This window comes from Oreochromis aureus, linkage group 16 (genome assembly GCF_013358895.1).
Source record: "Oreochromis aureus strain Israel breed Guangdong linkage group 16, ZZ_aureus, whole genome shotgun sequence".
Classification (NCBI taxonomy): domain Eukaryota; kingdom Metazoa; phylum Chordata; class Actinopteri; order Cichliformes; family Cichlidae; genus Oreochromis; species Oreochromis aureus.
Window position 1 is genome coordinate 3,122,589 of NC_052957.1, and position 15,193 is coordinate 3,137,781.

The 15,193-nt window shown below is 41.3% G+C and overlaps 1 protein-coding gene across 1 annotated transcript in view; it reads left to right on the top strand.

The window, feature by feature from the left end:
* The first annotated feature begins 9,441 nt into the window (after window positions 1-9,441).
* pth2ra (parathyroid hormone 2 receptor a) overlaps window positions 9,442-15,193 on the top strand; it is a 74,871-nt gene continuing 69,119 nt past the window's right edge. Inside the window, exon 1 of the mRNA XM_039600201.1 lies at window positions 9,442-9,981. Within this exon, the coding sequence (XP_039456135.1) occupies window positions 9,895-9,981 (87 nt within the window). The 5' untranslated portion in view covers window positions 9,442-9,894. The remainder of the gene's footprint in view (window positions 9,982-15,193) is intronic.

A 15,193-nucleotide genomic window follows, 5' to 3' on the forward strand; every position in this document is an offset into this window, starting at 1 on the left:
TGAACAACCTACATAACAGATCTGCCACCTACGGTTCCCTTCCCAGGCCCCCCCCCACCCCCGCTCACACCTTGCCTCAGGTGACCTCAGTAGGTCACATGATAGAGTGAGGCAAGGTCTCACAGTGGTTTCACTTGAAACCTCTCCTGATGACCCACGCCTTTCTTCACACCTTGGCTCATGAGAAGAGACATGATTAACAGTGGGTCAGTGACCTACTGTGGTTTAATACCTGGGACTCTGCACAGCTTGGTGCCTCTCGGATGAAATGTTTCCACCACACAGAAATGAAAGTGTTGCTGTACCTTTGAATACATAGTGAGTGATTTCAGACACAGTGACTGGCTTCGACTGTAAATTTAAAGTCATTGTTGACAGTTTCAAGGCACAAAAATGATTTCCAAATATTTTTTAAAAGTTGCAGCACTTCACTGAGCTTTGCCTGAAATGTCCAAATAGCAGTTTTTACAGCGAGCAAGCATTTTAAAAATGAAAAAAGCATAGAGTAACTTTAGATCAGTGGTTCTTAACCTGGGTTCGATCGAACCCTAGGGGTTCGGTGAGTCGGTCTCAGGGGTTCAGCAGAGCCTCTGCTGTGACATCATTTTGTTTACCAGTAAAAAACATATGTATGTCTTGAATTTGAAAAAAAAAAATCATATTTTATTTTTCACTAAAGGGGGTTCAGTGAATGCGCATATGAAGCTGGTGGGGTTCGGTCTCTCCAAGGTTAAGAACCACTGCTTTAGATCTTAGGTTTTCTAGGAGTTGTTTTGACACTTTAGGTGTCAGGAAGGGTCGTGACAAGGATATGACACCAGCACCATCAAAGCACCCCTTCAAGGATTGTTAAAAAGGACCTTTTCCACTTATTGAGCAGAGAAAACAAAAAATCCCCAAACAATCAGTGCTTCAATGTAAAATCACCCTGTAATCACAGCCTATTATAACAGTTTATCAGAGAGGACACATTCAGTGCACACAGGATATATAAAATACATTTAGAAATGTTTGAATGACACACAGTAATTCCCTCTCTGCCTCTCCCCGTTCCTCCTCCCTGTGCTAGCATAAGGTTGTAAAGTGGTTTATTTTACAGACATTTCAGTTTAGGTTAATGCTGGCCAACAAATGTCAATTTGACAGCTGCATGCCATCAGCAGTTACCATCTGAACAGGATGCCGTTCACAGTGTGATGTCCTGGAGTATGTGCTAAATGCATCAGCTCATTAATGAGTCACCAGGCAGGCTCTGCCCACGTGTGCATTGTTCCCTCGGTTTTGATTGAACGAAGTGCTTTATAAACAGTCGTGGACCTTTTAAAGAGCAGGTGAACAGGCTTGGGTTTTCACACAGAATTGCTTCTGGCAGAGCAAGACAATTTGTGCAGATAAAACAGGTGCCATCCGCTCTCATCCCCCCTTAATTCACAATCTGATTAGAGTGCAGACGTAATGGCACAGAAAGAGAAAAAGCTGGCAAGCTGTCTCTCAAATTCATGTTCCACGGTGTGAATGGGGATGCCGCCTTCCTGCGCTGTCAGCACAACGCAGGACAAGGAGAGTGTCGTGGTCCTGCAGTGCTGGGCGCTTGATTTGAGTTTCTGTTGGTGGATTATTCCTTTTGGATTTGGAGAAGTGATTTATGTTCATGTTTCATTCCTCCTGAAAGTTAGTGTGTGATGTTATTTATTATTTTTTGCTTATTATTTGAAGTCCTTTATTTTAGCTTGTTAGGTTTCTGTATTTCATAGATACCCAGTGTTACACTCCACTGGAGTGTAAATGTAGCTAGGAAGCACTCAGTGTAGAGTAAGTGCTTGTGAGAATGGGTGTGACTGGGTGAATGTGGCATGTTGTATAGAACGCTTTGAGTACTTTGGGAGAGTAGAAAAGCGCTATATAAGAACCAGTCCATTCACCATTTAGTCAAAAAATGTGGCAAAAAAAGTTGGTGGAGATGCACAGGAGGAGTTGACAGCACCAAACAGGCTAATCACAATAGTTTTAGGCTGCGTTAAGCTGAAGTGTAGTTACATTTCCAGGGAGGTGCACGCCAGTTTCTGCCGCATGGTTTCAGACAGGTTTGTGGTCATGATGTAAATAAGTTGTAAACTTCCCGCTAGAAGATAAATCTACAGTAAGTCTTCATTTGGATATTTCAACGTACGTCGAGACGTCAGTTACTTTTAATTTTAGTTCATGTGACTCTCAGTTTGTGTTTAAATCTCTTTGTCATGGTTTGGACAGACAGGTGTGTTTGAGGTAAGACTCGGGAGAAAAACAGAGTATAACAAAAAGCGAGCTGTTTATTTGGGCCGAAAAACATGAATACAAAATAAGGCAAAATTGAACAATGACAAAGACTAAAACTGAAACCTAAACTGGGAAAAACTAGACTGATGACTATGAAAAAGACATGAACATTATTCAGAGCAGGAACATGCGGGAAACTATGGGAAAACACATGAACATGAAACATGAAGTACCTGAACGTTAGACGTGACATGAAGGGAGGAGAACAGACGTCCTGACAAAGACTGAATGAAAGCACAGAGACTAAATGCACACAGGAGGTGATCAGGGGACACACATGGGGAAACAGCTGACACAAATGGACATAACGACGCCACAGGGGAAGAGTCAAACTAAACACACTGAACAAAGCAACACAAGCCTTTCGAAATAAATAAATCAGGAAACATGGAGAGACGTAGAAATGACAACACAGGCTTGACATCATGAAACACGCAGACAAGAAATACAACTAACACAGAAGGCGTGGGGGAAACATGTTAGAAGGCACCGGGTCCAGATGGCATCAGCTCAAGGGTCGTCAGGTCCTGCGCGGACCAACTGTGTGGTGTGATGGAGCACCTCTTCAACCTGAGCCTGAGGCTGGGGAGAGTCCCACAGCTCTGGAAAACCTCCTGTGTTGTACCAGTGCCAAAGACTTCACGCCCCAAGAACCTCAACAGCTACAGGCCGGTGGCTCTGACATCCCACCTGATGAAGACCCTGGAGCGGTTGGTCCTGGCTCAGCTTCGGCGCCTTGTGAGCTCATCACTGGACCCACTTCAGTTTGCCTACCAGCCTGGCATTGGAGCAGATGATGCCGTCATTCACCTCCTACATCGTTCCCTCGCTCACCTGGAGACCGCTGGGAGCACTGTGAGAATCATGTTCTTTGATTTCTCCAGTGCCTTCAACACTATTCTTCCCTCGGTTCTGAAGGACAAGCTGGAGAACTCAGGAGTGGACCATCACCTCACTACCTGGATTTTGGACTACCTCACCGACCGACCACAGTATGTGAGGACTCAGGGCTGTGTGTCGGACAGGGTCGTCTGCAGTATGGGGGCCCCACAGGGAACGGTTCTGGCTCCGTTCCTCTTCACCATCTACACTGCAGACTTCTCCCACAACTCCACCCAGTGCTTCCTGCAGAAGTTCTCTGATGACTCTGCTATAGTCGGCCTCATCACTGATGGGGACGACAAGGAGTACAGAGGACTGACTCAAGACTTTGTGGACTGGTGCCAGCTGAACTACCTCCAGATCAATGCCAGTAAAACCAAGGAGCTGGTGGTAGACTTCCGCAGGCACAAACATCCTCCACTGCAACCACTGAACATCCAAGGTATGGACATTGAGGCTGTGGACAGCTACAGGTACCTTGGTGTTCATCTGAACAACAAACTGGACTGGACTCATAACTCAGACGCCCTCTACAGGAAAGGGCAGAGCAGGCTGTACCTGCTGTGGAGACTCAGGTCGTTTGGAGTGGAGGGCCCACTCCTGAAGACCTTCTATGACTCTGTGGTGGCCTCAGCCATCTTTTATGGTGTGGTCTGCTGGGGCGGCAGCATCTCTGCTGGGGACAGGAAGCGACTGAACAGGCTGATCCGAAGGGCCAGCTCTGTTCTAGGATGCCCTCTGGACCCAGTGGAGGTGGTGAGTGACAGGAGAATGGCGGCTAAGCTGTCATCCCTGTTGGACAACATCTCCCACCCCATGCAGGAGACTCTGACACCACTGAGCAGCTCCTTCAGTGGCTGCGGCACCCACGGTGTGGGACGGAGAGATTTCGCAGGTCTTTCCTCCCCACTGCTGTCAGACTCCACAACAAAGACTTTAACTGATCAAACCCACACATGTGCAATAACACTAATGTGCAATAATCTTTTCTGGCATCGTTGTATTTTTACTCAGTTGTATATAGCATTTGTATTCTATTTTTATCTTATTGTATATTTTATTCTATTTTATTCTACTGTATATAGTATTTTATTTTATTTTATTTTATTTTATTTTATTCTATTCTGTACAGCTGTGTACTGTATTTATTCTTATTTTATCTTATTCTAATTTTTCCTTCATAACTTTTGCACTGTCCACTTCCTGCTGTGACAAAACAAATTTCCCACGTGTGGGACTAATAAAGGTTATCTTATCTTATCTTAACCGAGACTAAAACTTGAGGCAAACTAATAATAATCCTAGAACTCAACATCATCGCTGGGTCACAGACCCAGCCCGATACTCTTTTGCATTTCCTTCTCTTCTGTCCCATCTCTGCTCATCCTTTGTCCTCCTCTGTGTCGAGTTGATTCTTAGTTTCCTGTTTGGTTGTGTCTTCCTGTTTTATTTTGGTAACGATTGTTCTCTGTATCTTGTTGAGTTTATTTCCCCTGCCCTTGTGTCTGTTGTCTCCACTTGTGCATCCACCTGTTATCTCACCCCTTGTTCCTTTGCTCGATTTCCTGTTTGTTCCTGTGTTTTTGGACTAATCAGCATTAAACGCTCATATTGAATGTGACTCCTGCCTCCTGTGCTTTGCATTTGGGTCCATAATAATCAGCTCACACGGCCAACATATGACAGAAAGACAGACACTGCTCAACATGAGCTAGAAAGTGATGAAACAGAAATTGTTGCACAGACTTCTTAAAAAAATCTCCAGACACTTGGTTGTGCAACACTCATTGTTGTAGAAATGTTGTCAGGTCAGAGGCTGGAGACGGGAGCAGGGTTTGAACTTATCCAAATCACAGAGGCCGTATCCTTTAATGCACTCAGACAGTTAAAGGTCACCAGAGAATAGAAACTATGTGAAAATCACTGTAATGGAATCACAGTTATAATCCATCAGGTTCTCCTGTGTCTCACTGACAAAGCTGTCATACTGATAACTTCTAACTTCCAGAGTCAGCATTTTTTCCAGCTTTCTTTCCTGGCTGCAAATCGGCTAAATGTTAATAATGCAGTGTGTCGTTTCCAGTCCTGCTGAACAACATCCATACAGCTCTTTAACGCTCTGCTACTGTACAGCCTCATATTATCTCATATTCTTGTTGGCTCGGTCACTCTGCTGTCTGCAAACTTGTTCGTGTTTGAAAGTGGTCAGATGTTTTCACTGTAGCTACGCTGGGAAACCCCTGGATTGGCTCACTGACATTTGATTGCTTTAACAGGATAAGTGAAGCCAGATAACAGAAAGATATCCTGCACAGCCTGGATTCACTCCTGAAGTCTGAAGGCACCCGGCAGATTCAGGTCTGCAGAAAGCTCATCGAGGAGAACAGAGATGACCCCATGTGTTGGTATTACGTGCGGCTACTAGCTGTGAAGGTCGTGTGCTGGAGTGCGTGTCTACATTTTATTCACGTCTTCTCATCAATCCACAGAGGGCTAACACAGCTCTTTCACCTTTAATCTATTAGAAAGAGGAGGAATGTTGTGTAAGCAAGGCCAGTGTCTCTCTTCCTAAAAGTAGATAAGAGAAACTCCTGACAGAGACCTTGAGACTCTGAGCTGAAAAATCTCTTACAGCTATAAAATTCTGTTGTCCATCCTTCTTTGCAGTCTTTTTAGTAAAAGATTTTCTCTTTTAAAAATATCAGTAAGAAAAACAACAGGCAGATATTTTAATGTCAAACGTCCCAAATACTGTTCAAGAACAGATGTGTTCTGCTAGGAGCCTTCATATTCAAATATAATATCATTTTGTTATTTCAAGCAAAACCGACCTGCCTTGCAGAGCGACCTCACTTTTCATACCTGCTCAGGTGAAGCCAGCCCAGTGACCTCTGGGACAGCCTCCCCTCCCTCCCCTTTTAGAACTGAGTGCATATTGTCATAGTTCATCAGCAGTTAGTGAGGAAGGTCTCTACCAAGGTAATTACTCTTGAAAACCCCAGAAACTATTCCAATAGTCATTAAACGACATCTTTACTGATATATACTGAGGTTTCATTAAGGCTACTGGGGAAGTTGTCAAATTATAGCTGTCTTTACAGGAGTAAGAGTTAAAACAGCATTTATAGTCAATAGGGGCCGACGCCTCTGGTTGCCAAAACTGGTAATACATCTCAGACGTCCATGGGAAAATGGGCCGTGTCAATGGAAAATTGTACTTAGTAGTCAGTATAATCTTTTAATGATATAAGTTTCCATATATGCTTAGAGGTGTATAATCAATTGTGTAGTGATAGGATGTGTGATCTTTAGTGGGCTGCTGGGGCTTTGTGTGCATTCCAGGGTGTTCTGGCATTCAAACTCACATCCTGGGAGCATGGGAAAAGGGCATACCTTCTTCTATTGTTTTATGATAGGATAAACGTATCTATGTTTGTTTTACTCTAAGTGCATTTTGTTTAGATGAACTGTTGGACTTCCAGACCAGCAGGTTTGGGGAAGTCATTTATGGGGTCACACCACTGACCCCACACACACATACACACACACACACTCACCCAGTGATGTATAAATAAAGACCAGTGGCACGGCGCGAGTCTCAGAGCCCTCACTTCTGTGCGAGTGCTGTGACTGCCCTTGCTTGCAAGTAACTGCAGTGTGTGTTTCTCCTCGCTGACTCTCAGCTGAAGAAGTTATTTAGAATAAATCTCTTGACAGGCCGACTGTCTCGAATATTTTTTCCTGTTTTTTCCTGAATTTATAGATACAATTGTTTTAAATCAATGCAGTTTCTTTGGTAATTTCTGGTGCTTTGTGAGTATTGGGTATCAGTCCCTGTACAGTTGTAGAGAGAACACAGATGGGCGCTAACACCTCCAAGTCTGATGCTAAGGCTCTCAGATGCAAAAGGCTGAGGAGAAGCTGCCCCATGTGGAGGGGTGTAAGTATCTAGGGGGTCTAGTCTGAGTGAGAGGAGAGCTGAGTGGGAGGAGTGGAGTGATGCACATGCTATACGGGTCTGTTATGCTTTGAGAGAGAGCTGAGCATGAAAGCAAAGCTTTTAATTTACTGGCCCATCTAGATTCCCACCCTCACCTCATGACCATGAACTGTGGGTGGTGACTAACAGAATGAGCAGCTCCATCTTTTGTGAGAAGGCTCAACAGCTGCTACTCCTCAACATCAAAAGCAGCCAGCTGAGGCGGTCTGGGCATCCGAACCATCCGTCCCAGACTCCCTGGAGTGATTAGGTGTCTGGGGAGAGGGAGGTCTGTACATTCCATTTAATTTTATTTATATAGTGCCAAATCCCAGTCACCTCAAGGTGCTTCATATTCTAAGTTAAAAGACCCAGGGTAATACAGAGAAAACAGATAAAACTCAACAATCAGATGACCCCGTTTGAGCAAATGCTTTGGCGACAGTGGGAAGGAAAAACTCCCTTTTTACAGGAAGAACCCTCCAGCAGAACGAGGCTCAGGGAGGGGCGGGGCCATCTGCTGCGACCGGTTGTGTGAGGGGAGGGAGACAGGACAAAGAGAGTAATAAATCCTGATGGGTGTATGTGTTACTTTTCCTCACACTGTAAAACACAAAAGCTACTTTAGTTTGTGATGAAACTAAAACTGAGATGTGCCAATTTTCAGACATTTCAAATTCAGACAGATGACTTTTGTTTAGATGTTTGTTTGTTTGATGATGAAACATCTTTAACGTGACTCACAAAGGAAATGATGCGTTTGACACGGGTGGGTCTTCTGTTCTTCAGTTCTGTTTTTTTTCTTACTTTTTTAACTTAACTTGTACTCAACTTAAAATATGAATAAAAAGTGTGAGCTTATACAATCACTGATTCTTTTTATGGCAAAAAAGAACACACACACACACACACACACACACACACACACACGTAAATCAGATATAAAGACATTTCTTTCCCCCCTTCAAATCCAAAATCCAAATAAGTTCTTAGCCTCAAGACATTGTTTTGAGTTTCTTTATGAAGTGTTGCTGCCAGTTAAATATCATTAAGATCCCCTGATGCTGCCTGTTCCTGTTTTCGGTAAACTTGCATTACAGATTTGAAATATTGATAATTTCTAAATACATATAAATACTACATACATGATTGTACAGAACACATAATTTGATGATAAATGTAGTGGTATGACTGCAGGGTTAGAACAAAGTATGTTTAAGGTTATCCCAGCACCTGATTTATCATTTATCACTGTAAATATGATGCGATCTAATTACAGATTAAGTTTTTAGTTTGTTTCCTCCCCACAGTCATGATTTATGTTGAACACACAAGGCCTGTCACACCGAACCCCTGCAGTTATCGTCGGGGTCAGTCTAGTACCAATTCCAAAAAAGTTGGCATGGTGTGTAAAATTTAAATAATGATCTGCAATGATCTGCTCGCAATCCCGAGTTTTATTCACAGTGGAAAATGGAGAACACATCAAATATTTAAACTGAGAAAATGTGGTATTTCAAGGTCAGGGTTCAGGCTGATGACAGAATCATCAGTCGTGTCTTTGCGCACAGAGATTTCTCCAGATTTTCTGATATTACATACATTTTTAACATTTTTACACCGTGAACATTATTTTTGAAATTCTTTCATAATTTAGTAGCTGCCGATTAACCCTTTATTTTTCAGCCTTTCCTGGAAATTTGTTTGAGCTGTAATGCTGCGTGAAACTGAAAATGAGCTCATATTTTTCACGAAACAGTAAAATTTCTTCTTCTCGGTTCTAATATTGGTATTGTTTTCTGTGTTCTAATGTGAAAAAAATATGGATTTATAATATTTGCAAATGTTTTATTTACATTTTACACAGCGTCACCATTTTTTGGATTTGGTGTGCGCGCGCGTCTGTAATATGAATAACGAGCCAAAAACGCATTACGACAATTTTGTATGATAGCAGTAAGTTATATTGAATTTATGGATTTTACATGGAGTGAACCATACATCAGTAGTATTTAGATAATACATTATCTTACATGAGTACTTGTTTTAACCTAATGTCATTTTAACAGTTTTCCATATTTCTGCATTTTTGCAGAATTTAAGCTTTTTCACCAAAATCTGGCACAAAGTGACGCAGAGCATTCCCTGTTTGATGCTCGGTGTTTCCTGGGGGAGGATCTCAAGTTTGCCCGCCTAATGAATGCCCCCCAGTGTTGACACCAAACCCACGCCCTTGTAAGCAATCAGCGACACTGCTCCTACCCAGGGCACTGAATCAGTGTGCGAGGAGAGGGAAAACATCTCCTTGCTGCGCGTGTTTACGACAGAGGATGTTTCAGAATGACACCACTTGTACATGAACCCCACCTTCCCCCCCCCCACGGCTCACATGTCGGGCGCTGCGTGTTGTGCTTGAGCGTCACATCACAGACTTAACGGGAATCTCGGGTGTCTGCACCGCTCCTCTGGGATTATGCCCGGGATGACTCCGTGGTGATTTCTGAGTCCTTTCTGGAAACATTCATGGGTGCACGAAAGGATTTCCCGAGTGGGGAAACGTGGGATTTTGTCCACTACCGCTGTCGTTTCCACTGCGCGGACAGCTCAGGTTTTGACCACAACTTGGGTTAAACTTTCCCGAAATGCTCCGCTGTGAAGAAAGAAAACAGGATTTACAATTAACTATTTAACCAGGTGTTCTCTTCACACTGCCGGGGATGATGGCAGATCGACGAACTATGAATTTTCTCTTATGGATATTAGTCCCAAACTTTTTCCTGTGTTGGCTTGCGGTTGACGCACAGGTAAGAAACGTTATGCTCTGCACGCGCCACAGCACGCGGCATCTTTGTGCTGCTGAAGTCATATTTTTGAGTAATTGTTTCCCTCATTGAGCCCAAAGAAGCTCAACAGAAACATGAGAATATAAACTGTCATTATATAATGTTAGACCAGCACTATGCATCATTTCCCCTGTGTGCAGACACAGCAAGCAATCTAAAGAACACCAGCCATGCATGCAAGTATAGTGCATGTGCGCATTTTTCTGTTATATATATATATATATGTATGTATATAATGTCTCTGTGTGTCTGTGTGTGTGTATAGTAACTAACGATAGGAGTCAACAACGAGCGATAGATAGATAGATATAACAGTATAAGTGTATAAGTCATATATTTTGTTATTTTGTGCTGTAGAGCTTTGCGACCACACACACACACACACACACACACACACACACGCACGCACACTCCCCATTTCATCATAAAATCAATATCAATACCAGCACAGCAGATAGACACTATGCATTTGTTATGAGCTTAAGTTGCCAGGGGCAGTTTGTTCCACATCTGATAAGTTTTGTGTTCTAAAATAACCATCAGCTTGCCCACATCAGTTGCCTTTCAGATCACATTATGATGGGTTTGTTAAGCATCACTTTTAAAGTAATGGAGCAAAACCAAACTGAATGCTTCCTAGGAACAAGAGCAGTATGTTGGAGTTTAGATTATTTGTCTTAAATTGTTTTTTTTTTTTTTTTAAATAAGATGATGTATGTGAATAGAGTATTTTGCATGTAACTCGAAGCTGGGCTGAGTAAAAAATTGACACATGAATCACCAGACTTGATGTACTATTAGTCACTGATGAGTCCCAGTTGTTTATAGTGAAGCATAAGCTGCAACATGTTGAGGGCAGGAGAGCGTTCCTGCATTAACAGCACCATGGACAGCGGCTCCAGCACTGGATCCTCTGTGATGATGAAGGATCTGAGTGTATGTAAAAACCAGAAAATAACATTTCTGATGCCAAGGCATCATTTCATAATATGAATATCAAATAGCAATAATGGAATAATGAATAGTGCCGGCCATATGGTAGATTCAAATGTTGTTTGTTTTCTGAACCTGAAATATGAATCAGTGAAAGTTGGGATTGTATGGTTTTTGCTTCACTGACAGATGCTAATCCTCCTGTTATTTGTCAGATTAAAGCTGTTTTTTTATACATTTTCCAGGTAAAGCTGTTGCCTGCTAATCAGACTCAAGTGTTTGCTTCAGTTTGCAAGTGAAGTGCAATCCTCCTCCTGCACAGCTGCTTTAATTTCATCCATGTCTGCCATCAGGTCGACATGCATTCTTTTCATGAAGAGAGATATTTAGCTGGCTAAGACAAAGATGTGTGAAGATAACACCTTTCACTCTTAATCCCACAGATTAACCTTTACTTAAACTGTTTCATCAGCGGGTTCAACATCAGATCTGTTTGTATTGTTGGACAAATTGCGGGGATTAATTCAGAGTCTGGAGTCGGATTAGGTAAAGCCCACCAAGGCTCACTGGCTGAACTCTGAGTCAGTGATGAACACGTCAGCCTGATTTGCAACATCAAATAACGTGTGCACATATTAAACAGCAGCTTCAGTTTACCTTAGTTTTAAAAATAACACACTGACACGCTGGGAAGTTTTAGGGTATGAAATAAAGAAGAGAGCTTCTTTCTGCATCTAACAAACGATCCACGAAGGAAGTTTCAGGGGTTTAAATGTACTTAATGAATTGATTCTGATGCCTGGCACAATAATTATTTATCCCAAGACTGAAAGTCAAACATCTGCTGTGTACCAACCAACCACCCTCAGTGAGATGGCTGGGCTTAGGCTGGGTTGTTTGGCTCAGGAAGGCGTAAATCTGGAGTCCAATTAATGGAACAAGCCTTCAGGTGTGGGATACAGACACCTTCTATTTAGAAAATCTGTCTATAAATGGGAGCTGATTTAGTACTATGGCTACCTTTGACAAAACCGGGGCCCAGTTAAGATGCTTCAACTGCAACACAGGACATATTATTCTCTAAGGTGAAAAAAGAAGGGTTGGGTAAGGGCTTTAAGTATCAGGAGAGCTGCTTGTACAAGAAATAGAATAGATGTAGAGATACTGTCAAATGACGTCAAGAGAATAATCCCCACCTGAGCTTTGTTGAAGCAGTTATGGTCCAAAATGGCTCTAAAAGGTTTTGAAGGTATAAGCCGCTACAACAGGAAGTGCTTTTTTGAGGTTATTGCTGCTAGAAGAGTTTTAACCAGTTATTCATTGTAGGGATTCACTTTCTCCACCAACACTGTGATTATCTACACCTATGACTCAAGCTTTATTTGTAGCGCTGTTTATATCCGGCAGAGCAGGCAATTAATTTTCCCCAAGGTGCTGCATTAGAAACTGGGACAGCCGTGGCGGGCCGCACCCAGAAGGGAAAACTGAACACCCACCCTGACCGTAGAGCCTGATGGCATAGGATTTTTAAGAACAATACTGATCTCTGGTGATGTTAAATACACTTTTTTCTTTTCCAACAGATGTAACACACATTTCGTTATCATTTTGTGGTTCAAAATAGGTGTGCCCTCTGGTGGACAACATGTGCAACAGCAAAACAGCTGATAATGTCAGCCTGCTGATAAACTGGTCAGGTTTCAGCAGACATGTGCCATTTGGTCATCCATGTGTAGATACCAGAGGTGGGCTTTACCAGACACTGCATGATATGATATTATTGCAATTATTTAGCATTTTGTGATATGCCGAGTGTTGCAATAAAAAAATATATATAGTGATTTATCACCAAATTATGAACTCAAAGTTAAACTTTTTCAGTATCTGTTTTATCCAATAGTATCTGTAAGCTTTGTCTCTTCAGTTATTTTTTTTGCTGCAAAAAGAAGAAATGTGGCGAAAATGCCACAAATGCTGCTGTAAGATGGATTCTGTCTGCATCTGAATGGGTTCAATTTGGTAATTAAATGCAATATTTTTCTGAAAATACAGCAGTTAACTGTGATAAATCATTGTAAATCACATGTTTCTGTCTACAGCAACCTTCCTGTTCTACTGGCATTGCTAAATTAGATAGCAATTATTTGCAAACCTTCACCAACCTCTCTTAGAGTGGCTGCACTCAGTCCAAACCTGCAGAATGTTTTTTAATTTAACCTTTATTTATATAAATTTACCTTGATAAAAGTAATCCCATTGAGACTTAATGTGTTATTTATAAGAGAGACCTGTTTCGGTTGCCTCCTATCAGGCGACATGAGCTCTCTTGTTCATGGTATTTATGGTTCAAGTATTTCAGTTTTTTAAATTAAATTTGAATATTTCATGTTCCTGTATCGATACAATATTGGCGCACAAAATATTGCAATACTATGCTGTGTTGACCTCCCCATGTAGTTGCTTGTAATTTCTTCCTTTTCCAGCCTTTAAGTAAAAGTAACTGCTGCTGGATATAGTTCGACATGATTGGCTCAGTTTTAGTTGCACCAGTAGACAAATATAAATGCAAATGATCAATTACGTGATCAGTTATGTAGGCTCCAGATGCTCCAGATGCTTTAGGTGACCAGTTACAGCTCGAGAGGTTTTTCTTGCAACTACATGTAATTTGATTTACAATAATGGTCTGGGAACAATGGCTGCAAAGTCAAGACTGTTGTTTAGGTTTTAAATATTCTAGCTTATAATTTTTAACCTGCCCCAATTTGTACTTAATGTACAAGTTGTTAAAATTTAGTAGATAAACATGGTGGGAATCCTTCTTAAGCTTCTACCAAATGCTTTGTGTTAACTCAGCATTATAACGCTGCTGAGAGTTGATTGGTTGGCTCCTCCAGTACCTTTAATTTATACATGCATATATCAAGAGTAAGTCCAAGTTTCCTACCACACTCCAGATGGAGCTGTAACATATTTCTGAAAGTATGTTAACTATAATTAACTCTACTGGGAAATGTTAAGGCTTCAAATCTGAAACACAGACATCTTAAACATGATCTGCAAAGAATATTAACTCTGTTTGACTCTTCTGCTTAATGGTCTGTTGGATATATGATTGTACATGGGTCTGTAAACTTGACATGGTACAATAACCACACTGTTATTTTCCTGGACAGGCTGTGAGATGGCTTAAAGCTGTAATGACGTCTTTTTTTCAGATTTTCAGTGAATGTCAGGCTTGGGTTTGGAAAACTGGAATAATCACATAAAAGGATGTTAAAAGTTTGAGGAGTACGTCTGAGAGGTCTTAGATTTCTGTAAGAAGTGAAGCAAATTATGAGAGTGGAAATGAGACATTAACTGGAAGTGAAATGTATGGAAATCAATGTGAAAAGAAGCCAACAGAAACAAACAAACAAAAAAAGAAAATCACTGAAATAATGTCTGGAACCCACTGATACAGGACCTTTTCTTACGTTTTGAGGAATAAAGCAAGCTGTTAATATAAAAGTAAATAAAGGCAAAAATCGATGTTTCTTTTTGCTCAGACTCATATAAGAAGTCAATCAAAACTCATGTCAGGGTTTTAAAAGATGCTTTTAGGAAATATATGTGAGTGATATGCCTGTTTTAGTCATGTCAGAAGCATCACTTCAGAGACAGCTCTCTCTCTTTGGTCACTATAATACCACAGCCTCGACTGGATCGACTGAAGTAAAATTTGTAAGGACAGTTACGCACCCCAGGGATAAATATTAAGCCACTTCCAGACATGCACCCTGTTATGCAAATCTGATAGCAGTTTGACATGTGAGTGTGATGTCTGAATAACAATCCTGGTCACGTTTGGGGAAGAATCGTGACAGCAATCTTACCAGGTCACATGTATATTTTCTGTATCAGTCTCAAAATGGAAAGCGTGTTGGATTTGCATAAAGAAAAAGTCTGTGGCGGAAAGAGAGAGCAAAAGAAAAGAAGAAGGAATGCAAATGTTTTACATTAAAAAACACTAATAAATTTGTTATCTCAGTCATTTTCACTTATACAGAAAGAAATCATTTAAATAAATTAGGAAAAGCAGTGTTAAAAAAGGGCGATTGAAGTGTAAGTCATTCTCTCAGTGTAATAATCTCACCAGAACGTTCTTTATATATTTTTCATTTTCATTCATGCCAAGTGTTAAATGTATAAATATGCAAGGCCTAAACTTTTGGCAACGTGTGAGTAGCTGAAGAGTGAA